Genomic DNA, 23,758 nt, shown 5'->3' on the forward strand with positions numbered 1-23,758 from the left:
TTTATTTTTGTCCGCGATCTGATCAGTATGGAGTCCCGTTCCATGAAATCCACAGCAAGGTTGAGCAGGATGCTTATTTTTTTTCAGGCAAAATCGAGCAGACTGCCTAATTCTTTTTAGGGAGCATTCATACTACCGCCAGTGTCCGCTGCTAATGTCCGTGCAAAATCTTGTGCGGACATTAGCATTGGACACTAGCTGTGTCCGTGACATTTTGCATTGATTTAAATGGAGATCAGGTGCGTTCTTTTACAGTCCGTGTCTGTCCTTAAGTGTCCGTTCCTAAAGATGTCTGACTTTTCAAGCGGACAGCAAAACCCGACGTAGGTTTTTGCTGTCCCCTTGAAAAGTCGGACATATTTGTGAACAGACAGTTAAGGAAGGGCACGGACTGTAAAAGAACGCACCCGATCTCCATTTAAATCAATGCAAAATGTCACGGACACGGAGATTTTGAATGGACATTAGCAGTGGACACTAGCTGTCAGACACCTACGGTAGTGTGAACGCCCCCTTATCTTTTTTTCCAAACAGAATCTGCCGTGGATTCAGTGACCGAAATTTGTAGTCAATTTCTTTGTGTGAACGTCCCCTAATACTTCTCCCTTCTGGTTAAGCTCCACCTGGGATTGGCTAAAAAAAAAGTAGCAAAATCTGCAACAAAAAAAGTAGCTTTTCTGCAACATGTGGCCCCCCTGCCTTCACCTCCATGCAATTTATTTATTTATTTATTTATTGGCATTACAAAGTGCAGAGATGGGACATGTCTGTTGTTTGCAGGGGATGATCTTTCCTCTGGACACGCTGGTGTGCTGTGCTATAACACGGGCAGCTCGGCGTTTCTTTCTTACTTAAATCATTTGCACTTCTACGTATATCCTGTTTTTTTGAAAATGTGTACAGTGAGGGGTTTCCTGAGGATATTGAGTTCATGCTTTTCTTTCTCCTAATTGCTGAATACTGCCCAAATGAACCACTATCCCTGAAATGAGTTTGGCTTCATCCCATTGTTCCAGTCTTGTGTGTCTGCTCTTTTATTCTAATGATTGGTCAATGACATTATTCAGACTCGATGATATGGTGCCCAGACCAAGCTGGTGCATACCGTACTTTGGCTATCTCTGGCGGCCCCACTGAAATGAGCACAGTGGAAGGGAGGGCATTTTGGGGATCCCTCCACTGAAGAAGTTACCGCCTATCTTTGATTTGCTGGGCAAAATAACCCTTTAAAATCCACACTACCAGCCATTTTCCACAGCAATTTGTTTTTTCTTCCTGCAGTGTCTTTTTGCCTGGACTAGTATACACTGGATTTTCCACATGTAAGGCCCCATTCAGATCACAATTTTTACATCTGCTTAGCAGATCCATTTCATGGATGCAAAAAAACAGGAGTAAACAGGCCAAAAAAAAGTAAAAGAAAAAAAATCAATTATATATTTTTTAAGTTCAAAAATAGTATCCATATTTTTGTATCTGTCCTAAATAATGTACAGAATCTGATCCAATGTGTGCATTGATTTAGCTGTAAAAGGTCGTCCATCTATTAGTGCCCTTTTTTTTTTTTTTGCATCGGTTAAACAAATGTGCTAAAGGAAAGCAGAGATGTGATGTAAATGGAGTCGTATTCTCTGAGAATCTTTAGCCTATCTGCAATTTGTGGACATCCTCTGATGGATTAGATTTCCTTGTATTTTAGCTTAGTTACAGTAAAAGATTTTCCAGCATTTTTTCGCAAGGAATGCAAGTATTCGAGATTAATTCCCCTGAGCCCGGCTCTTTCACTTTAGGGTTTTTGCTATGCGGCTGATTGTGTCTCTCTGCCCACCCCTGGCAAACAGATCATTTTGTTGGGATAGACCCTACAGGGAAAATGTAGTAATATATGGCATCTCTCTGGGTTATAGACCCACCCCGTTTATGATGTCCATGTATCCTAAAAATGTCTTTAAGGGACATCCCCTTTAAAATACCTCTAATATGGTGGATTTGGTGTTCTTCCCATCATATCCTCTCATGTTAGGTAGGAGTCTCTGCTTTCCTGAGGTGCTCAGTTATACAGACAGCCAAGTGTGGTGGTTGTACAGTTTCCAACAGGGCTGTAGGCCAAACCACCAACTCACTCTTATTTTCCACAGTCTGACACCAACTCCTTCATAAGTAGGTGACAGTAGATGTCTTCTCCGCGCCGCCGTTCGGTAGAAATCCATATTTTCTTTGGTATACAAATGAGTTCTCTTGCAGTACTGGAGGCGGTCCTCAGCGCTCAAACAGCACTTGGGGCGTCCACAATGCTGCAAAAGAAATCTCCAGCGCCGCCTCCATCTTCTTCTGGAATGCCCTCTCCCTGTGTCTTCTTCCATCCTGGCTTTCAATCTTCTAGGCCTCGGGCAGAGCCGACTGAGTGTGCCCGTGCCACAAGAAAATGGCCACTTACACAATAAGCTGGTGTAAATGGCCATTTTCTTTTGGCCACGTACACAGTAAGCTGGGGTAAGCGGCCATTTTCTTATGGCCCGGGTATGCGTAGTCGACTCTGCCTGAGGCCTAGAAGATTGAAAGCTAGGACGGAAGAAGACACAGGGAGAGGGCGTTCCAGAGGCAGCGCTGGAGCGTTGTGGAGAAGCGCTGGGGACCGCCCCCAGTGCTGCGCAAGAACTTATTTGCATACCTAAGAAAATCCGGATTTCTACTGAATGGCGACGCGGAGAAGAAATCTAAAGGTAGGAGAATAGCCTTTCTTAAGGCTATTCCTACATGTTAGTTAGAAAAAAAGGGGTATCAAGTGATAGGATCTCTTTAAAGAATATCTGTGGCTGCTTCAGCTTGTTCTGACTGTCTGCCTACGTGTAGTGAGCCTTGCGATCTTCCTTGATCTGACATGCCAGTCTTATGGATAATATGCTTTTCCCAGTACAGAGCCAGGGGTAGTGTGTAGGCGTGCTGTTTGGTTTCTTCTCAAATGAGGAAAGGATTGTTGAGTCTTTGAGAAAGCCTTGTTTGTTTCTCAGAACAGTCTTGTGATTCACTTGAGTTGGAGGAATATGTCGAGTCTACGGGACACGCTGCAGTACTCATAACCACCATTACTAAAAGTGCTGCTAGTGAGCAGGGCAGTGCCTGCCAGGTACACCATGATCTGCAGTCTGAATAAGCATTTAGAGAATGTTTCATGGTCTTTATAAACCACTATATATACTTGTCTCTGTGTGGTTACCGCTGTAGCTGTCTATCATTGTCACATTTGCTGTGGCTGTGTCACTTCCTGACATGATACCCTGGCATAGCTTGGTCACTTCCTGTCACTGACACAGGGATTACAGCCAGCATAGTGTGAGTGGTGAAAATACATAAATACATCTGCTCTTCATCCTGTTGTATACCATAGGTGTGAACCAGAAATTACCGTATGTCTATTCGCAATCCGATAATGTTTACTATAAAATTGGGTCATGCCATGAGATTAGTACTGTTATCTCTAAAATGGAGGCCTCTGTTTCTCGTCCACTCTCAAACAATTGGCTGGTGAAGTGTTGAATGCAGCGTGATCTGAATACGCTGTGTACGAAATGTCGAAACACCAGAGGGGTGGCGGCGGAGTCGGAAAAATTATATTCTACAAACTCCACAGCCCTTGATAAGAAAATATTGCCATGTATCTGAGTGTACAGACCCCACCACCATTACTGCATTTATCACATATCCTGCCGGGAATAGGTGGTAAAACATTCAACACACAATTAGAAAAACAAAACATCCGCATGGAAAAAAATGTAGAATATAGTATGGAGACAAAGTCTAGTTTGTCATTGCTGGTATAGTGGAGGGTGCCTGTGACATGATCATAAGTCAGAGTCTTATATGGTTCTTGCCCTCACAGTCATAGCTATTATTTCAAATGAATGCCAAGTCATGCCCAGCGTCACAGGGGAATGTCCTACTGTTAGAATATGTATGCCATAGGGCAACACGGTGGCGCAGTGGTGAGCACTGGAGTCCTGGGTTCGAATCCCGCCAGGAACATCATCTGTAAGGAGTTTGTATGTTCTCCCCGTGTTTGCGTGGTTTTCCTTCCATTCTACAAAGACATACTGATAGGAGAAAAAAAATGTACATTGTGAGACCTAAAAAAAAATATGTATGCCGTGCGCTTCTGGATGACAGAAGCAACATGTATACGCTGCTGCATGTGAATAGGGGCTTAGTCTTTATTTCAGTGCTAGCTTTTATTTGAACACAGCTTAAGCTTAAAGGGATACTACAGTTACTACAAGTTACCCCCTAGCCAAACTATAGTGGGTAACTTGCTGATCGGTTGGTGTTGGCTGTCTCCCGCTGTCCCCATTCAGTTGAATGGAGTGGCACATGCTGTACGACCTGGCGTCCTGGTTGTAACTGGAGAACAAAACACATCAGTTCTCAAGATCTCTGGTTGTCTCAGTGGTGGGACACCCACCAATCAGCAACTTGGCCCTCTATCCTTTGAATAGGGGTTAACTTTTTATAACTGGAGTAATCCTTTAATTCGCATTGCATCCGAGTCTGGGATAAAATGTAATTTCTACACTAAACAAAACATTTCTACACTAAAAAAAAACAAAAAAACAAAACAAAAAAAAAACTTCTTGTGCTCCATATACAGCAAATGACCTACATCCATTCTAATCTATGTACATGGGAACCAGGGAAGATGTCATCAGGCAGAAAGAAGAAGTGTATGTATTTTTAGGTTGGTGACCATTGCCCTCTACACAGTTCCTTCTACACACAAGTTGACATTTCATCTTTCTTCCCTTTTCTAAAAAGAAACTTTTCCTATATCGACAGTAAGGTATGGAAAAATCATTGGAAAGTACAGAAGGTGCCACATACAGTATAGAGTGTAAGCTCTTATGCACAGGGTTGGAGAGTACCTGAAAAGACAGTCGGAGTGAAAAGCTGCAAAATATGTTGGCTATAGAAGGAAAATAGTTTATTATTAAACCGTGTGGTCAATAGAGGGCAGCATTTTAGATGCATAAAATAGTTGTCACAAGGGAAGAGCCTGCTGTGGTGGCTACAATATGGAGTGGGCATGTCGGGCTGTATGCTGCCTCTAGATGGTTGTAGCTGCCATTTTCTTTGGCCTTGGCTGACTTCCTAATGTGCATGGGGAGGGGGTTCTGACTGTTACCCCCATTGAGAGAAGGATCAGGATGCTGAACTTCAGTAGTGCTGGGTACTACTTTGCTAAAGCGTTACCATACCATAACTAGGGAGGGGGCAGGCTGTCTCGTGGCCGTGTATTTGAAAGACGTTGACCCTTTTGCTGTCTCTCCTCAGGTGGTATCATGGAAAGCTGGACCGAACCATTGCAGAAGAGCGCCTTTACCAGGCTGGGAGGACTGGAAGCTACCTTATCAGGGAGAGTGATCGGCGGCCGGGGTCTTTTGTGCTGTCTTTTCTCAGTAAAACAAATGTGGTCACCCATTTCAGGTAAAGCTCTAAACCTCGGGGGGAGGGGGGGGGGGGGGTTAGTGGCTTTTGTAAAAACATTGTGTTATGTGAGGAATAAAGAAAACCAGAGGCCACAACTATTTACATTGGTGACATGGCGTCCATTTATAATCGTGTCCTTGTATGGGTTTCACCGTAAAACGGATCCTGACTTTAAACGTCAAATGTCATTGTCTTTTAATGGGGTCTATTAGAGTTCAGCCAAGGTTTGTCAAATGTCATGAAACCCTCAATGCAGGTTTCTGATGCCCATGCGGATATGGATGCTTTATGGATGCCAATATTTCTAATCTCTTTTCTTCATATTATTGCAGGATCATAGCAATGTGTGGGGACTTTTACATTGGAGGGAGACGGTTTTCTTCACTTTCTGATCTCATAGGCTACTATAGTCATGTGTCTTGTTTACTGAAAGAAGAAAAACTCCTTTTTCCTGTGGCACCACCAGAGGCAAGTCAGACCATCAGAATTTCTCGAGGGGAGGCAGGGATTGTTGACCTTCTTAGGCTGGATTTACACAGCCCATTGTCCAATTTTAGCATGTAAATATTGTTATTATTGTATAATCAAAAGTTATTCAGTTTTCCAATATACTTTCCATATCAATTCCTCATGGATTCCTAGATCTCTGCTTGCTTGTCATCTTTTTTTTTTTTTTTTTTTTTTTTTTTTTTCATGGAATAAAAATCAGTCAATGGTCGCGGCCACAAAGGTGCACAGCTCAATACAAGAGAGCTCGGATTACTGTGCTGCGACTGTAATGAGCTGTGCACTTGTGTATCATCACATGGTCATCGACTGTATCGCCTATCGACTTGTTATAAATCCTTACAACAGAAAACTTAGTTTGAAGCCCCTTTGCTACTCCATTTCCCCCTACACGGCAGCAATGACTTACATTATGCTCCAGGGTACTGCTCCTATCAATCACCCATCGACTGTGTATCACCCATCACCTGTGTATCACCTATAGACTTGTTATAAATCGTTACAACAGAAAACATAGTTTGAAGCCCCTTTGCTGCTCCATTTCCCCCTACACGGCAGCAATGACTTACATTTTGCTCCAGGGTACTGCTCCTGTGTATCGCCTATTGACTGTGGATTTGTATCAACTGGAAGTAAATAGATTAACAGTAACTCTGAGGAATTGATATAGAAAGTATATGGGAATATTGTAGAACCTTTCATTATACAAACAGTAACATTTATTTGATGCTGGACAACCCCTCGAAGTTGAAGGTTGCTGCACCTAATAATTTTTGATGGCCCATGTGTGGTGGCAATAACAATTGTGACTGTTACTGTAGCTACTATTTAATTTTTTTTTTTTTTTTTATTCTGTTAGCCAGTGGAAGATAGGAGAAGAGTACGTGCCATTCTTCCTTATACTAAAGTTCCAGAAACTGATGAAATCAGGTATAAAAATACACGAGGCTTCTATTTCTCTGTACATTGTCTATTACATAGCATTGCTCAATACATAGCCCAGTGCCAGAAATTGTTATGAGAAAATCTTGTTGGAAGCCCCTTTGCTCCTATCTCCCCCCCCACAAGGATTTGTTTACTAGACCTCAGCAATGACTTACATTAAGCTCCAGGGTACTGCTGCAGCCAATGCCGTGATACTTCATATTTCACCACTGGAATTGAGCATAGCTCCACCTCTATGGAAAGTGAATTGTTTGCCACACAAGCACTATGACTTCTGCACTATTTGCATTATTATTATTATTATTATTATTATTTATATAGCACCATTAATTCCATGGTGCTTTACATTTGGGGGTTACATACAATACACAGAATATACAGGTAAATATAATACTAACAGTGATCGGCTGGCACAGTGGGGTAGAGGGCCCTGCCCGCGAGGGCTTACAATCTATGCTAGCGGTAGTGGTGTAACACCCACTCACAACACTGTACTTCGCTCCTGGGAAATGTACAATAAGTGAATTTGAGCGTGCCTGGGATAAATGTCTATCCTGAGATAAAATGGAAATAAAGGGCAAACTAGATGAACCGTGTGGCCTTTTTCTGCCGTCAATCTATGTTCTATTGTAGTGGCTATTTTTGGTATTGGAGCACTGTCCCATTCACTTAAATGGGATGACTCTGCATTACCAAAAGTAGCTGCTATGGTAAGTGTAGTGTTCTGTGCAGGGACTCCAGACAACTGATCAGTGGAGATGAGTCTGTGCTTCACCCATCTAAAACTGATGGCTTGTCTTTAACCCCATCATAGGCAATGTTTGATTTTTCTTTTTCTGCTTTTGACTCCCCTACTGGGTATTAGTACGGCGAATGTCGGGAAGGGGTAAAAAAGCTGGGTGACCCCTTGAAATTACCAAGTCTGACATACACTGCAGAGATTACAGATATCCCTGTTCATGTTTTTGCAGCTTCTTGAAAGGAGATATGTTTATTGTCCATAATGAATTAGAAGATGGATGGATGTGGGTCACCAACCTGCGCACTAATGAACAAGGACTTATAGTTGAAGATTTGGTGAATGAAGTGGTCAGTAAATATGGTTTCCATCCTGTTTAACATTCGTAATTGAAGTTATGTTTTGGCGTGAAAGTTTGTCTGTTTCTAGACTGTTGATGCTTTAGACAGATTGATTCTCACATCGGGTTAATTTATGGTAGATGTCATTTTCACGGAATATATTGGTTTTAACTTTTTTTTTCTTTTTTTTTTTCTTTTTTTTTCCCCTCTTAGGGCAGAGAAGAGGATCCACATGAAGGCAAGACGTAAGCATTTTTAAGTTTGGTTTTCAGGATTTGGCTTTCCTTTCCCTAAATTATCTTGTAACTGTTTGTAGCCTCCATTTAATATCTTCTTGTACATCTTCAGTAGCAGTCAGCTGAACACTTGTTTATCCCCAGCTATTCCTGCTGACTGGTGTGTACACTTGGTTTGGCTACTTGTGTTATCAGTAGGAAGAGTAGAGTAAGTTCCCACCAGGCACCACAGGTGTTGGCTTATCTCAGGGATAAAAAAATGATCAGGCATCTGTAAGTTTCTTCCCCTGACTACATCTGTCCGATATAAATAACCAAAAACAAACAAACAAACTTGATAGTCTTCAGTAGTTGATACCTTTTTAATGGCTAACTAATAATGATGACAGATTACAACGTTTCGAAACGCCTTTCTCAAGTAAATTTAAAAACCATTTCTGAAGGATGCATATTTATATACAAAAGGGAGGAAGGGGGGGTAGAGGGTTATTAGCTATTGGTAGAAACCATGTAAACAATTCCAGGTTCTTATCAGTTCTCAGGGTCTCAGGTCAGTGATTTCTGTAAGATTCCATAAACCCATGTGACAGATTTAACCCCTTCTCCAGTTTTTGAAGCAGGGTCATATGTTTATACTCCTAAATTCATCGCTCTTTCCTTGATTTAAAATTCCCTTTTAAAACCAAAATTTTCATGTGATCTGTGATATTATGATCCTCATTGCAGAAATGTTTTAAGAGGGAATTTTAAGCACAGATAATGGTTTGCTTTCAGATCAGATGGTCTTAGCGCTATCTAACTCTGCTGTTTTTGCTTTTCTTAAGTTGGTTCCATGGGAAAATCAACAAGCAGGAGGCGTATAATCTACTCATGACAGGTACATTCAGGTTTTTCAGTTTACTGAATGAGCTGCGAGTGTAGCATTTATCAGAGAGCATTCATTGATTTAATAATTTTACTTTGAGTTTGACTACACAGAACTTTTTTTTTTTAACCCATCAATGACAGTCAAAAACTGTCTTAAAGGGGCTCTATCAGCAAATTTTTAAAAAAGGCTATTCAGGCACCGCTAATGTTATTTTAACCCCTCCCCTGTTTTAAAATACCCTAAAAACATATATGCAAATTATACTTATCGTGCACACTGGGCGGTCCTGCACTGTCCGAAGTCATCTTGCTGTCACGCCTTCCTCTTCTTTCTTCTTCCAGCGACGCCCTCCTATCCTCGCTCTTCCACACCTTCATCATCTTTTCTTCCGGAATGAAGAAGTTCACAGTACGGAATGAAGACGTTCGCAAGGCGGGGAAGAGCCAGGACAGGAGGATGTTGCTGGAAAAAAAAAAGAGGAAGGCGTGACAGCAAGATAACGTCGGTCAGTGCAGGACCGCCCAGCATGCACGGTAAGTATAATTTGAATAATCGTTTTTAGAGGGGGGTTTTAAAACGGAGGGGTAAAATAAGATTAGCGGTGCCGGAATAGCCTTTTTAAAGGCTTTTCAGGCATATGTGGGGATCATACAGCATACTTTTTCTGATAGAGCCCCTTTAAGGACCAGGCCGCATTCTACAAAACCGACGTGTCCATTTCTATGGCAATAACCTTGAGAAGCTTAACTAGTGTGACACATTGCTCATCATGTTAATGGTAAACTTTGATTAATATAGTATGCATTTATGAAAAAATTGCTAATTTTTCCAAGTTTCCACTGGGTATTTGAAAAGCAGATTTTGCTGAAATAGTTTTCAGATGGCATGTCTCATTTGCAAATCCCCTAAAGTAGTAGTACAGTGGAATCTCCCCAAACGTAACCCAATTTTGGAAACGACACCCCTCAAGGGTGTACACCCTTTATCTAGTGGTATAGTGAGCATTTTGACCCCACAGCTGTTTTACAGACTTTATTAACTTTGGCATATGTAAATGAAAGATTACTAAAATGTCACTTTATTCCCAAAGCTTTCCTTTTCACAAGGAGTTAAAGGAGAAAAATCACTGCAAAGTTTGTTACCCAATTGCTCCTGAACACGGCAAAACTCCACATGTGGTTGTAATCTGCTGTAGGGGTACATTGTGGGGCTCAGACTGGAAAGAGCGCTATTTGGCTTTTGGATATTGGATTTTGCTAGAATAGTTTTCAGGTGCCATGTCGCATTTGCAGAGCCTCTACAATGGAAACCCTCAAAATTGACCCCATTTTGGAAACTACACCACTCACAGAATTTAGTGTTAAGGGGTTAAAATAATAAAGGATATAAAAATCTGTTATTCAAATCTGTCGTAGGTATACATTGTATATATGCTGGAACAATGTGTAACTTGGTGGCTGTGTTATACAGCAGATACTGCTGTCAATAGTGCATGACCGTCGGTGATCATGGCGTTTATAATTTTAATGGCGTCTGCCATCTGTAAACTGACTGGTACACCCCCACAACACTATATCAGGGCAGGATTCAGTTGTCGCGAAAGCCAGGAGCCTATTGAAGACTTCTGGACTTCCCATATCACTGTTATTATACCCTAACATGGGTGTGTTTACATGTTCAAATTCCCTAGGGGGAGCTGCTAATTTTTTTTTTTTTTTTTTTTTTTTTTTTTTTTAATGTAGATTGTGAGCCCCATATAGAGATCACAATGTACATTTTCCCCCATCAGTATGTCTTTGTAGAATGAGAGGAAATCCATGCAAACACGGGGAGAACATACAAACTCTTTGCAGATGTTGTTCCTGGCGGGATTTGAACCCAGTACTCCAGTGCTGCAAGGCTGCAGTGCTAACCACTGAGCCACTGTGTTCCCCCGCTGGGGATCTGATAAATTTCAGTTTTTTTTTTTTTTTTTTTTGTTTTTTTTTTTCTTTTTTACAGTTGGTTATAAAAACCTATAAAAAATAAATTGCTATTACTGACCTTGCAGTTTATTATACATGTAAACTAATTCCACACTTTGGTCTTTCACAGTTGGCCAGATCAGCAGCTTCTTGGTGAGGCCATCGGACAATACTCCGGGAGATTATTCTTTATATTTCCGCACGAATGAAAACATACAGCGATTTAAGATCTGTCCAACACCAAACAATCAATTTATGATGGGAGGTCGGTACTATAACAGGTAACAGATTGATAGAATGTTTGAAATTTTATATTTCTTCATGTATTGTAGGAAAAAAAGTAATGCGAAAAAAACAAAGAGAAATATTTGAGGGATGTAGCAATGGGACCACTTACTAAAACTACTGTATCCATTGATAGGTGATGTCAATGCTTTCTAATCATGGCGTCCGCCTTCTGAAACTATGCCACTACTGAGAATAGGACAGAGGAATTTGGAGTTGCTTTTGAGGCGGATTTCATCTCAAGATCAGATTCATATTGCATCTGAAATCAGCCTCAGTATGAGGCATTTTTTCCTTTAGCTGATATTTCTTCAGTTAACAGAAAAATTAATAATCATACTTGTACTTCAGGCAAATTCTGCCTGAAAACTGTCATTGGAATTAAGATATACCTTCAGTTTGTGATATATATATATATATATATATATATATATATATATATATATATATATATATATATATATATATATATATATATATATATATTTGCGCACACACACACACAATATGTATGTGTATTCTTACACATAATATTTACTGGCATGTTGCAGTCTACCCAAATATACCCTGGCGCTTCTCACTCTACAGGCTTATTGGACCAAGAGTCTGCTGAAGCCCGTATAGGCCGAAATGTCATACTGCTCTGTGTCCAAATGTGTGTTAAGTAATAACACAAATTAGTCTCATAAAAATCCACTACAGTGTAAGATCCGTTATTTTACTTGGATGTAAGGGGTGGGACCCTATCTTCACACCTTCCAAGGAGTGCAGCCTACACCCTATATTACGTTATTCTCTCTTTGATCCTTATGGTGTAGTTACACTTAATACAAAAAAAAATAAAAATCTAAAGACAAAATTAGTGGATTAGAAAAAAAGGACAAACTTCTTGTCTGGATACATGGATACTTAGCTTGCAAACAAAATATAACATGGCTGGCATTTGGGTTGCTGTAGGATTTCAGTAAACACAGGGGTAACAATTAAGTGCCCCCTCTATATTCTAAATGGAGTGCCCACCCATCTATTATTTTTATGTTTTGTTTTTTTTTTTTTTTTTTTTACTCAAGCCCCACACTTGCCCATTATTACTTACAATATACCTATAGTAAGGTCCCATGTGAATTGGCAAGATGCTACCATGGAAGATTACATCACCCTTGTGAAGTTGTCCTCTTTATTCCATCAGTCTCTGTGGTTTAATAATTTTATCTATTCCTATTGAATACATATGTTTGACTTATGTTTTTTTTTCTTGTGCTACACAGAATTGATGATATCATAGAGCACTACCGGAAAGAACAAATTGTTGAAGGCTATTATCTTAAAGAGCCCGTTCCTGTACAGGTAAGGTTACTGAAATTATGCATTACATGCATAGTGTGTGTAAGTGTTAAAAGTGAATGATATGCCATTAAATCTTAGAAATAAAATTTGGGCTCCATGCATATAAACTTCTGCTTTGTCAGTCTGCTAGCTATGGTTTTAAATGGCTAGCACACTGATCCATTATTTCTAACCTAATTTTCACTGGGGGACACAGTGGGTATTAGCACGGCCGCTAGAAGACTTGACACTAGTAGTACAAAAAGTTTGTTGGCTCCACCTCTGGGCAATACAGTCAGACACTATTGCTAATCAGTTTTGAACCTAGTGTGCATAAGAGATAGATATGTACGCTATACTAGTCGCACTCCCTGTGGACGCAATGCTCAATTGAGCACCTCGCCGGTCACTTGTCCCCAATTGCTGCATCTGCGGCTGGATAGCCGGTGACCCAACTTCCATGTGGATCGCCAGGCTGGTAAGTATTTACAGTGTATGGGTGAATCTTCCTACAAATCACAGTCCTCCTCTCCACCTGGGCAATCCTGGGCCTCAGCTCGCGGCTCCACTCTGACAGGTGGATCCCTGTCTCCCCCTACTCGGTCTGCTTCTCCTGGGGACGTCTCTGACTCAGACATGGACTATCAGCCAGGTACATCTATATCTGCTGCTGTGCAGGAGCTCATACGTGCGTCCCTTTCACTCAGTTCCATTCCTGCCCACTACAGTTGGCGATTCTGGCCCGCTGGAATCGATCTCTAGCTACCCTCAACCGACTGATTCTGCTTTCTCAGGTTCGTCGAAAGCTCCTTTGGTGGCTCCAATCCCCAGGAATATCTCGGGAAAAGTCCTTCCTTCCCTTCCGTTGGCAGGTGATTTCCACAGTTGCTAGCCTCTCTGGCTGGGGAGTAGTCTTCGGTACTTTGACTTTTCAGGGCCTGTGCTACAAAGAGTCCTCCCTACTTATCAGTCTGCTAGAACTGAGGGCCATCTTTTTATCGTTATCTAATTGGACCTCCCACCTCCAAGGACGTCTGGTCATAGTCGAGACTGACAACTCCACCACAATTGCCTACTTGAACCATCAAAGGGGCACCAGGAGCCGTGCAGCTTTTCAGGAGGCCTCCCGTTCTCTCTTTTGGGTGGATCACCATTTTCCAGCTCTCTTTGCTGTCCACATTCCAGGTGTGGACAATTGGGTGGCAGTTTACCTAAGTTGAGTTTCTCGACCCACTCCATCAGCAGATCTTTCTTCAGCTGTGCTGCTGCTGGGCCACGCCCGATGTCGACCTCTTCGCCTCCCGCCTGAACCACAGGCTACACTGTTATGTGGCCAGGTCTCTGGAACCTCGAGTCATCGCTGCCGATGCTCTCTTCGTTTCCAGGGCAGGCTTTTGCCTTTTGTACCTATTCCCTTCTCTTGCTCTTCCCCCTCACGTCCTCAAGAAACTCAAGAGCAAGGGGCTTCCGGCCATCTTGGTAGCTCCAGATTAGCCCCATCGGGCCTGGTACACAGATCTTATGTTTCTGTTGGCAGTTTCTCCTTGGCCTCTTCCTCTGCAGTTCAACCTTCTGTCTCGAGGTCCTCTGTTCCACCCCACCTTACTTCAGCTGAGTTTAATGGCATGGCTGTTGAAGCTGAGGTTTTGAGGCGTCATGGTTTTTTGGAGCCAGCTACCCAAACCATGAGCATGCCCGAAAACCTCAGTCGGCAAAAATTTTCCATCGCTCTTGGAAGGTTTATTTCCACTGGTGTGAGAGCAACAAATTCTATCCTCTTTCCTTTTCCATTCCCAGGATTCTGGCTTTTCTTTAGTCTGACCTGGACCAAGGTCTGGGTCTTTATTCCCTTAGAGGACAGGTCTCTGCTCTCTCTATTGTTTTTCAGAAGACCCTTGTGTTCTGGCCTCCAGTGAAAACCTTCCTACAGCGAGTGGCGCATTGTGTTCCACCCTACCGACCATGCTTGGAACCATGGGATCTTAACCTTGTCTTAGAGGTACTTCAGGCTCCTCCCTTCGAGCATTTGCGGGATATCCTTCTTAGTCTCTTGCCCTGGAAGGTTGCTTTCCTGATAGCTATCACCACCTTTTGTAGGGTCTTTGAGTTAGCTTCTCTTTTTACGGTAGCCCCCTTTATCATTATCGACAAAGATAAGATTGTCTTCCGTCCATCTCTGTCCTTTCTTCCTAAGGTAGTCTCCTCCTTCCACATCAGCGAGGACATTGTTTTTTCCTCTCTTCTGTCCAGACCCCAAGCATTCACATGAAAGCGTCCTTCACTGCTTGGATGTTATCCAGGCAGTTAGGATCTATTTGTTGTGCACTCACCCTTTTTGGAGCTCGGATGCTTTCGGGCCCTTAGAAGGGTTTGCTTGCCTCCAAGACTTCCGTTGCGCAATGGATTAGTTATGTGACTAAGGAAGCCTATCGGCTTAAGGGTAAGGTCCTGCCCTTCTGCGTGACCGCTCATTCCACAAGAGCTGTTGGTGCTTCCTGGGCTGTTTGGCATCAGGCTACTGACAACCTGGTCTGCAAGGCTACCACCTGGGCCTCCATCGACACCTTTTCAAAATTTTACAAGATCCATCCTGTGGCTTCTGCCAATGTAGTTTGGGTCGCAAGGTTTTGCAAGCAGCTGAGCGTTAGGTGATTCCACATGGCTGTGGTAGTGCTTCCGGACATCCCACTGTGTCCCCCAGTGAAAATAAGGCGAGAAAAAGGGATATTTGTACTCACCGTAAAATCCATTTCTCGGCGTTTTCACTGGGGAACACAGATCCCACCCTAGTTATTATGTTTGTTCCTGTGCATTCGGGTTTTTTTGGTTCTTTTCGGGTTCAGGACATGTTGGTTCCATATTCCTTTTTTATCTCCTTAGGTTGTGTGATTCTGATTAGCACAGTGTCTGTGAGAGGGTATTGCCTGGAGGTGGAGCCAACTCGCGGCAATACATTCTACTAGTGTCGAGTCTCCTAGCGATCGCACTAATACCCACTGTGTCCCCCAGTGAAAACATTGAGAAATGGATTTTATGGTGAATACAAAAATCCCTTTTTTCTTATGGACACAATACATGCCCCCTTGTTTTATCACTGGTCCCTGTGTTAGGGGCTGTTTGCTCAAGACAAAAATCGGAACAGGTCGTGTTTGTTTTGGTGCCCATTCTTGTATATGAAATGAATGTGTCCATGGAGGGCATGTCTCACTCAGTGTTTTATTCATTAATACATGTCCGTACTTCTCTGTAATGTCCTATATGTTTCTGCTGATGCTTCTGAGTGACTGCCTTATGGAGCAGAGTCTTCTCTATTTTGTGTACAGTGTAGGGCACACAACATGGCAGCTTAGTCTTCACACTCCAGATAGAGCCCATAGAGACGAACACTGCTAAAAATGCAAGTCGTGGACCGCTCACATAATGTCATTGTACCTTTATAATCCCACTTGCTTAATTTTTTGCAATTCTTTGGCAGCATCAGGAGCAAGTACTGAACGATCTTGTGGATGGGAAAGAAATATACAACACAATCAGGCGAAAAACGAAGGATGCTTTTTATAAAAACATTGTGAAGAAAGGCTATCTCTTAAAGAAGAGTGAGTATATTAGAGAAGATTTACACCTGGATATTGTTAGATTTGTCTGACTTATAACCAGGTCTTGTAGTTTCTTGTACATGGCAATGATTATTGTGCGGAGGGAGTCTTTTTTTTATTTCCTTTTTGAAGCTGGGAATTTTTATTACAGATATGAGGATTTGGGGGGATTTTTCAAGACTGGAGATGAATAGAGATCAGCCGATCCAAACAGCATGCTCCCATAGAAATGAATGGAAGCACCTGTGACGCCGGTCGGCCGCCAGCAAAGTCAGCATCACAGGTGCTTCCATTCATTTCTATGGGAGCGTGCTGTTTGGATCGGCTGATCCGAACAGTGTTCGCTCCTCTCTAGAGATGAATGTATTAATCTATAATGGTCTTTTTAAAGTTTTTTTGTTTTTTTTTCCAAACCCAAGCAACAGGTCCAAAATCCCAGCATGCCCTCATACTGCTGGGGTTTGGGATTAGGGCCACAGACGTGCTAATCTCAGTCCCATCTGTTTCTTTACTATTGCGTCCTTTAGTATAGGTCCAATCACTGTGACTTTGGCCGCCAGTTCGTTCACTAACATGACTGAAGCAATCACAGCGCAACACAGCGATGTTTGGTCGTGTGATGGGCAGCCTTGTGTGTGTGTGTGTGTGTGTGTGTGTGTGTGTGTGTGTGTGTATATATATATATATATATATATATATATATATATATATATATATATATATATATATATATATATATATATATATATTTATTTATATATTTTTTTTTTCCTTCATAAAAAAGACCATGGTTTAAATTCCACAGCGTATGTGTCCTGTGTTACCATAATCTTAGGAATATGTGTGTGTCAGAGTTCTTGTACATATTTGGAAGAGACATAGGATACATCAGCTCTCGGCTAACATGCTTTGTATGTTTTCTTCTTTGTAGGTAAAGGCAAACGGTGGAAGAACTTGTATTTTATCTTAGAGGGTAATGACGCCCAGCTTATTTTTTTTGAAAGTGAAAAGCGTGCGACAAAGCCCAAAGGATTAATTGATTTGAGTGTGTGTTCTGTCTATGTAGTCCATGACAGTCTGTTTGGCAGGTGAGAGGCTCCAACCAAATGTCGTTTTTGTTTGGATGTTCTTTTCTCCTACTCTTTCTCCTGAAAAGATTTGCTTGGGTTGGGATTAAAGCTGCTACATCAGCAGAAGTTATTGGTGAGTGTCTTACATCAGGGAATCTGTGTGTACACCTACTGTACACCTCGCAGCAAATGAAAACGAGGGCTTATGCACACAACCGTATCACAGCTCGGTTTATTGTGGAACACAAAGGCACAGAACAGCCATGTTTCAGCATATGCAGCCTGGGAAAGGCCTCGATTCTGAAACGTTGCGATTATGCATTTCTGAAATACACTTTCTCACATATTACGAGGGGGCTGTAGAAAGACGCCATATGGAAATACACAAAGTATCTGCTCTCTTGTACTGTATGCCATCTTTCAGGCTGTCTGTGCACATGGTTCTACTTTAATTGAAAGCTTCTTTCAAGGAAACATGACACCAGATTTCGACCCCCTAAACCAGCAGCATGTCCTTTTCCGGAGATGCATAACTGGCAGATGTTATTTGGCTGTCATTTTGATTTTTTCTGCTTTTAAGAGGTTAGAAGCAGCTGCACTAGAGCTCTGCAGTAGATCGCACTCAAAGTAGGTCATGCAAGCTTTGTGTTACAGTCCACAGCTGAGAACCCGTTTCAGTTTTGTCAGTATGTGCCCTCTGTTGCTTATTTAACTGTTGTCCACATCATTCCCGTTACATATCACGTCCATAAATGTGTGCGTTTTCACTTTGAGGAACTACTTTCCATGTTAGAGGTTCAGGGTGGGCGTCTTTTGGTTTACATATGTAATGCGTCATTTCAGTTGCAGTCTTGTGGACAATAACAGGTGGTTTTTCCAAAATGTCTAAGCTCTAAACATGTTTTCATATTGCCTTATTGCGGATCTTATGTGCATAAAGTGTCTTGTTTCTCTTTCAGGCCAAACTGTTTCCAAATTGTAGTTCAGCACTTTAGTGAGGAGCATTACATATTCTACTTTGCTGGGGAAACTCCAGAACAAGCTGAGGTAATTTTGTATAGTGCACGTGGATTTTGAGAGTGAACACAAGAAAACCAGACTGTGTGGAGTCAAAGTCAAGGGAAAAAGTTAGACTCCGTCTCCAGAATAAAATGATTTATTTTTCTTATACGCTTTTTTTTTATTATTAGATGAATAGTTCAGAGCAGGAGTCGGTGGTTTGGCCTACCGACTCCACTGCATTATAAGAAAGTAATGATACTCCTCCTTAAGGCCCTGTTACTGAAAAACCGCCTTTAATTGAAGATTTTCTGCAAATTTTTTTTTTTTTTTTTTAAGCCAAAGCCAGGAGTGGAGGGGTGTAAGAACGTCCTCTATATATTTCCAATTCTTGGCTTTGGCTCAAAAAAACCACAGCAAAATCTACAACAAAAAAAGCAGTGTTTCCACAACGTGGGGCCTCAGCCGTAATCTGCTTATTATTGTTCTCAATAGAAAAAAAAGATATTTTCAGCTTACAGAAAAAAAGTGCCTCTGTTTTTTCGTGCAGGTTCCACAGCCAAAAATGTTCACTGGATTTTCTAAAGTATTGCTTGTGTTTTCTAATTTATAATTCAAAGCTTATGTGTATACGAAGTGCAAGTACAAATCTGCTCAGAGTATTCTCCATTTTCTTCATGTCTTTTTAGGATTGGATGAAAAGTCTTCAGGCATTTTGCAGCTTACGAAAAACAACGCAAGCCTCTTCTAATAAACGGCTTAGACAGGTTTGTCTTTCTGGAGTAAATCTTTTCATGAATGTATGCTGCCTACATAATGGAAATCTTCCTACCGTACCATACTAGTGCAAGTTGTACCACAGTTATCGCAATGAGCAATTGTTTTTTTGGAGAAGTGGTCGAGCATGCACGTTGTCACGCCATCTCCCATGCAAATACTTCATATATATCTGCCCCTGTGGGATGCATATGGTTTCATTACCACATTGTGCTGCTTCTTTTGGTAGCCATTCCTTATGGGGGACTTGAATGCATAGGAGTAATGTACAATATATCGAAAAATTGCCTACCAAGAAAGCATGTTACTGTGCAGACATTTGGAATCTTTACCGGCTTTATCTTTTTTCCTTTCTCTAGGTCAGCAGTCTTCATTTGCACATAGAAGAAGCTCACAAGCTCCCTGTCAAACATTTCACTAGTCCTTATTGTAATATTTACCTGAATAGTGTACAGGTAGCAAAGACACACGCCAGAGAGGGCCAAAATCCTGTTTGGTCAGAAGAATTTTTCTTTGAGTAAGTTTTCATTTTTTTATATATTCGTACTGCACTGTTTAGTGGTGTCCTTTTTGGTGTCTGGCGACTTAACAGGTGCTAAGAGGGTCTGCTATTGTCTGCAGCAGCATGCAGTGAAATACATCCATATGACACGGGTTGTAAACTTTAACACCATCAACTTCTTTATTAAAGGCGTTTTCCAGGAATCTGATAATGATGCCCTGTGTGTACGCCATATAGTGACTCTGCTGGGTTACTGTAGCACTCCCATTCAAGTGGCAGAGGCTGTTTGCTCTGTGTTGTGCTCTCAGCTGATCCACTGGGGGGTGCATTTGGTAAGGCTACAGCATCATTATCGAAATCCTGGACAACACTTCTAGGGTAAGGCTGGCGTCACATCTGCGTCTGATATCTGTTCGCTTGCAAACAGTTTTAAGAGGGAAAAAAAAAAGGTTTGGTACAAAAAGGATTCCAAACAGTTACACAACTGACACCCAGATCGTTTTTTTCAGGCTGATAAGGTGCAGTTCACATGTGTTTGGGTTTCTGTTCAGGGAGTCCACTTGAGGACCCTCCAAAAGGAAACCTATACGCATGAAAAAGTGTTTACCTCTAGGAAAGACGAGGACCCCATAGGCTATAATGGGGTCCGTGTGGTTTCCTCTCGGTGTCTGCACGAAACATGCAGAGAGGAAAGTGCTGGAAGCAGCACTTTTCTCTCCACATGAATCGTTCGGAAACCACACGGACCCCATTATAGTTCTGGAGGTAACAGATTTTCAATGTGCATAGGTTTCAGAGTCCAGAAGCGGACTCCCCAAACGAAAACCTGAACGCAGATGTGAACCGGGCCTTAGGCAAAACAGCTGAAATATTTCTGTGGCGGAAAAAAAAACCAGTCCCTTCCGTTGCGTATTCCATTCTTTCTTCTTACCCGTATGCTGTAAAGATATATTTACACAATAGTGAATAATGGCCATGTGACTTCCTTTTTCCTTTTTTTTTTTTTTTTTTTTTTTTTTTTTTTTAATGAACTTCACATAGCAACATGAAATTCAATTCAAGTGAATGGGGGCCATTCACATAAAGGGATTCATGGAAAAGTGTGTCCTTCGGGTTTGTTTCTTGTGTAGTTTTTTTTTTTTTTTTTTTTTCTTTTAAGTGCTAAGTTTTCAGCAGCAAGGACATTCATATACACAATGTGCGGTCTCAGCATCAAGGTTTTTGGTTTGTTTTTGCTTTTTAAATTATGGCATGCCGTTGTGATATGACAAAAGTCTGATCAACAGTAGTCTGTGTGCGGAGACCCCAAAATGGGTTTATATATGCAGCAGCATTGCAAGTAGAACGCTTCTGGGAAAAGCATAGCATAAATTCCTATTACGCAGGTTTTCAAGTCGCAGGGACTGTATTTGCAGCATCTATTATGCTGGATTCTGTACATCACATTGGGCTAACCATATGTGAGTGGTGGCGGCTTACTCACCGTGTGTATGTTATCTGTGACCCCAGCCTTTTATGTTTGGTTACTACATTCACATAACTTGGGTAGTTTAAACAGTGAAAAAAAATTAGTAGAAAGAACTATAAAACTGAATTCTTAGGACTGAAACTGTTTCTGAAATTTGGATTCCGTCTGTTTTGTAGTGATTTATCAACCGATATAAACAGATTTGAAATTAGCCTTAGTAACAAAACGAAGAAAAGCAAAGATCCCGACATATGTGAGTAGCCTCTTATATTTTTGGAATTGTGTCCTGCTTATACAGATATCTTAGTTGACGGTTTAGGAATCATACATGTGACTTGAATTCTTGTTCTCCAGTGTTTATGCGCTGCCAGTTAAATCGATTGCAAAAAGGACATGCAATAGATGAATGGTTTCAACTCAGCTCTCACATACCACTGAAAGGTATAGAGCCGGGGTCCCTGCGTGTGCGGGCAAGGTACTCCATGGAGAAGATCATGCCCGAAGAAGAGTACAACGAGTTCAAAGAGGTACCAGTCTTTAGTTGAGGGATTTTTTGTTTTTCCTCTGTTCTTTATTATATAGCTTTTAGATTGTAAACTTGTTCATCTGCTGTGATCATAGTCTTAATTACCCAAAGGTCCTAGGAAATGACCACAAATATTGTCCTGCTCCCTCCCACCCATACCAAATGTTCAATTGTTTATTGCCAAGGGAAGCAGATGTTGCTACTCTTCTGTGTGAAAGCCTCTTACTTAAAGCGGGGTTGTCTCCCATTATGGACACTCATCCCCTGTCTTGTGGATAGGGGATAAGTGCCCATTCACTAGGGGCCGGATTGCTGTCATCAGGATGATGGAGCGAAAGTCTCCCCAAAGGCATCCTTGTGAATGCAGCACCAGTGCACCATTTACTTCTATGGGGCTGCAGACACTGCCTGTGGACAAGGGGATAAGTGCCCATAGTGGGACAACCCCTTTAACAGCTCCCCTTTTAGATTAATAAAGGGGGTCTGAATATAACCCCTTCATTGCACGAGGTATGGTTCTGTAACCTGTTTCATTTGTCTCTTTTGCAGCTTATACTTCAGAAGGAACTGCATGTTGTAAATGCATTGTCACATGTATGTGGACAGGATCGAACACTACTTGCTAGCATTTTACTGCGCATTTTCCTCCATGAAAAAATGGAATATTTACTTTTGCGAACACTAAATGACAAAGAGATCAGCGTGGAAGGTACAAAACCCCTCATTTTTATGCATCTACTTGAGTCAAGTGATTGTTTACATTAAAAGTGCTGCAGGAGTCAAAGATTTATACTTCATAGGGCCATGATGGTGAACCTATGGCATGGGTGCCAGAGGTGGCACTCAGGGCCCTCTCTATGGGCACCGATCTGTGGAGCAGATTGTACTGTGTGGGTGGCCACTGTGGAGCAGTTTGGACAAAATGTTAGCCCCTTAACTGTTTATATCACACAGTATCTGTTTTATACCAGACGTGATATTGTTACAGGTCATAACAACATTGCATGGTCACTATAAAACAGATCTGTGTGATGTAAATCCAGTACAAAGTTGATTGTATAATTGAAAGCTCGTTAAAGCCTCATTGTCTGCAATTATGGATCTGCACAGTATTAAGGTTAAATTACCGCTTTGGCACTTTGTGATAAAATTAGTGGGTTTTGGGTTGCAGTTTGGGCACTCTGTCTCTAAACGGTTCGCCATCACTGTCACAGGGGTTTTCCTTCTACGATTTTTTAACATGGTATTCTTTCTAATGCAAATTGATTTTTAAAAATGTAAATTTCATTTTTTTATTTTTTTTTTAAACTTTTCCCACAATATAGATGAAGCCACAACTCTGTTCCGCGCAACAACGCTAGCAAGTACACTCATGGAGCAATATATGAAAGCTACTGCCACTCCATTTGTTCACCATGCTCTGAAAGACACCATTTTAAAAATAATGGACAGTAAACAGTCGTGTGAGGTAAGAAAGCTCTATCGATTAAAAGATCTGCCTTGATCACATTTATCTGCTCAAATGCTGGATTTTCTGTAATACAGTAGTAGTGCAGTATGTGATACAAGCAACCTAGAGATCATAGGGTAAAGCTTAATGCTTCATCTTCCCAAAAGGATGTTATACAGTGATCAAAACATCACACATTACTAAAGATTAGAGATGAGCAAATGGCGTTCCATCGAATTGATATTCGATCGAATATCAGGCCATTCGAGGTATTCGATTATAATCGAATACCATGAGGCAAACGCACTAAAAATTTGAATCCCCTCCCACCTTCCCTGGTGCTTTATTTGCACCAATAACTGTGCAGGGGAGGTGGGACAGGAACTACGACAACGGAGGCAGTGAAAAAAATTGAAAAAACCCATTGGCTGGCTAAATCAGGTGACCTCCAATTTATACGAATAGTGGATTTAATATCCGGGTCATATGAGACTGAACTATGTGACTGTGAGACAGGGATAGATGTACTGGGAGGGTTAGCTAGGGATTGGCTTTATTTAGGTGGAAATGTTACTGAAACAGCTCTTTGGGGCTCTATCTGATTGGGATCCCTGTCAGCTTGCGATATGCGGGAGCTGACTTTTTCCCATAGGAATGCATTGACCAGCGTTGATTGGCCGA

General features: G+C 41.6%; 1 protein-coding gene across 3 annotated transcripts in view; it reads left to right on the top strand.

The window, feature by feature from the left end:
* RASA1 (RAS p21 protein activator 1) overlaps window positions 1–23,758 on the top strand; it is a 43,839-nt gene that overhangs the window by 7,300 nt on the left and 12,781 nt on the right. For all 3 annotated transcript variants that reach the window (XM_075271052.1, XM_075271062.1, XM_075271070.1), the window contains exons 2-18: window positions 5,323–5,475; window positions 5,811–5,950; window positions 6,849–6,915; window positions 7,902–8,019; window positions 8,224–8,255; window positions 9,071–9,123; window positions 11,209–11,359; window positions 12,632–12,710; window positions 16,165–16,285; window positions 17,217–17,373; window positions 18,315–18,402; window positions 19,044–19,121; window positions 19,491–19,648; window positions 21,278–21,354; window positions 21,456–21,628; window positions 22,177–22,336; window positions 22,953–23,095. In XM_075271052.1, coding sequence (XP_075127153.1) covers window positions 5,323–5,475; window positions 5,811–5,950; window positions 6,849–6,915; window positions 7,902–8,019; window positions 8,224–8,255; window positions 9,071–9,123; window positions 11,209–11,359; window positions 12,632–12,710; window positions 16,165–16,285; window positions 17,217–17,373; window positions 18,315–18,402; window positions 19,044–19,121; window positions 19,491–19,648; window positions 21,278–21,354; window positions 21,456–21,628; window positions 22,177–22,336; window positions 22,953–23,095 — 1,948 coding nt within the window. The remainder of the gene's footprint in view (window positions 1–5,322; window positions 5,476–5,810; window positions 5,951–6,848; window positions 6,916–7,901; window positions 8,020–8,223; window positions 8,256–9,070; window positions 9,124–11,208; window positions 11,360–12,631; window positions 12,711–16,164; window positions 16,286–17,216; window positions 17,374–18,314; window positions 18,403–19,043; window positions 19,122–19,490; window positions 19,649–21,277; window positions 21,355–21,455; window positions 21,629–22,176; window positions 22,337–22,952; window positions 23,096–23,758) is intronic.

The sequence above is a fragment of the Leptodactylus fuscus genome, chromosome 1, assembly GCF_031893055.1.
Source record: "Leptodactylus fuscus isolate aLepFus1 chromosome 1, aLepFus1.hap2, whole genome shotgun sequence".
Classification (NCBI taxonomy): domain Eukaryota; kingdom Metazoa; phylum Chordata; class Amphibia; order Anura; family Leptodactylidae; genus Leptodactylus; species Leptodactylus fuscus.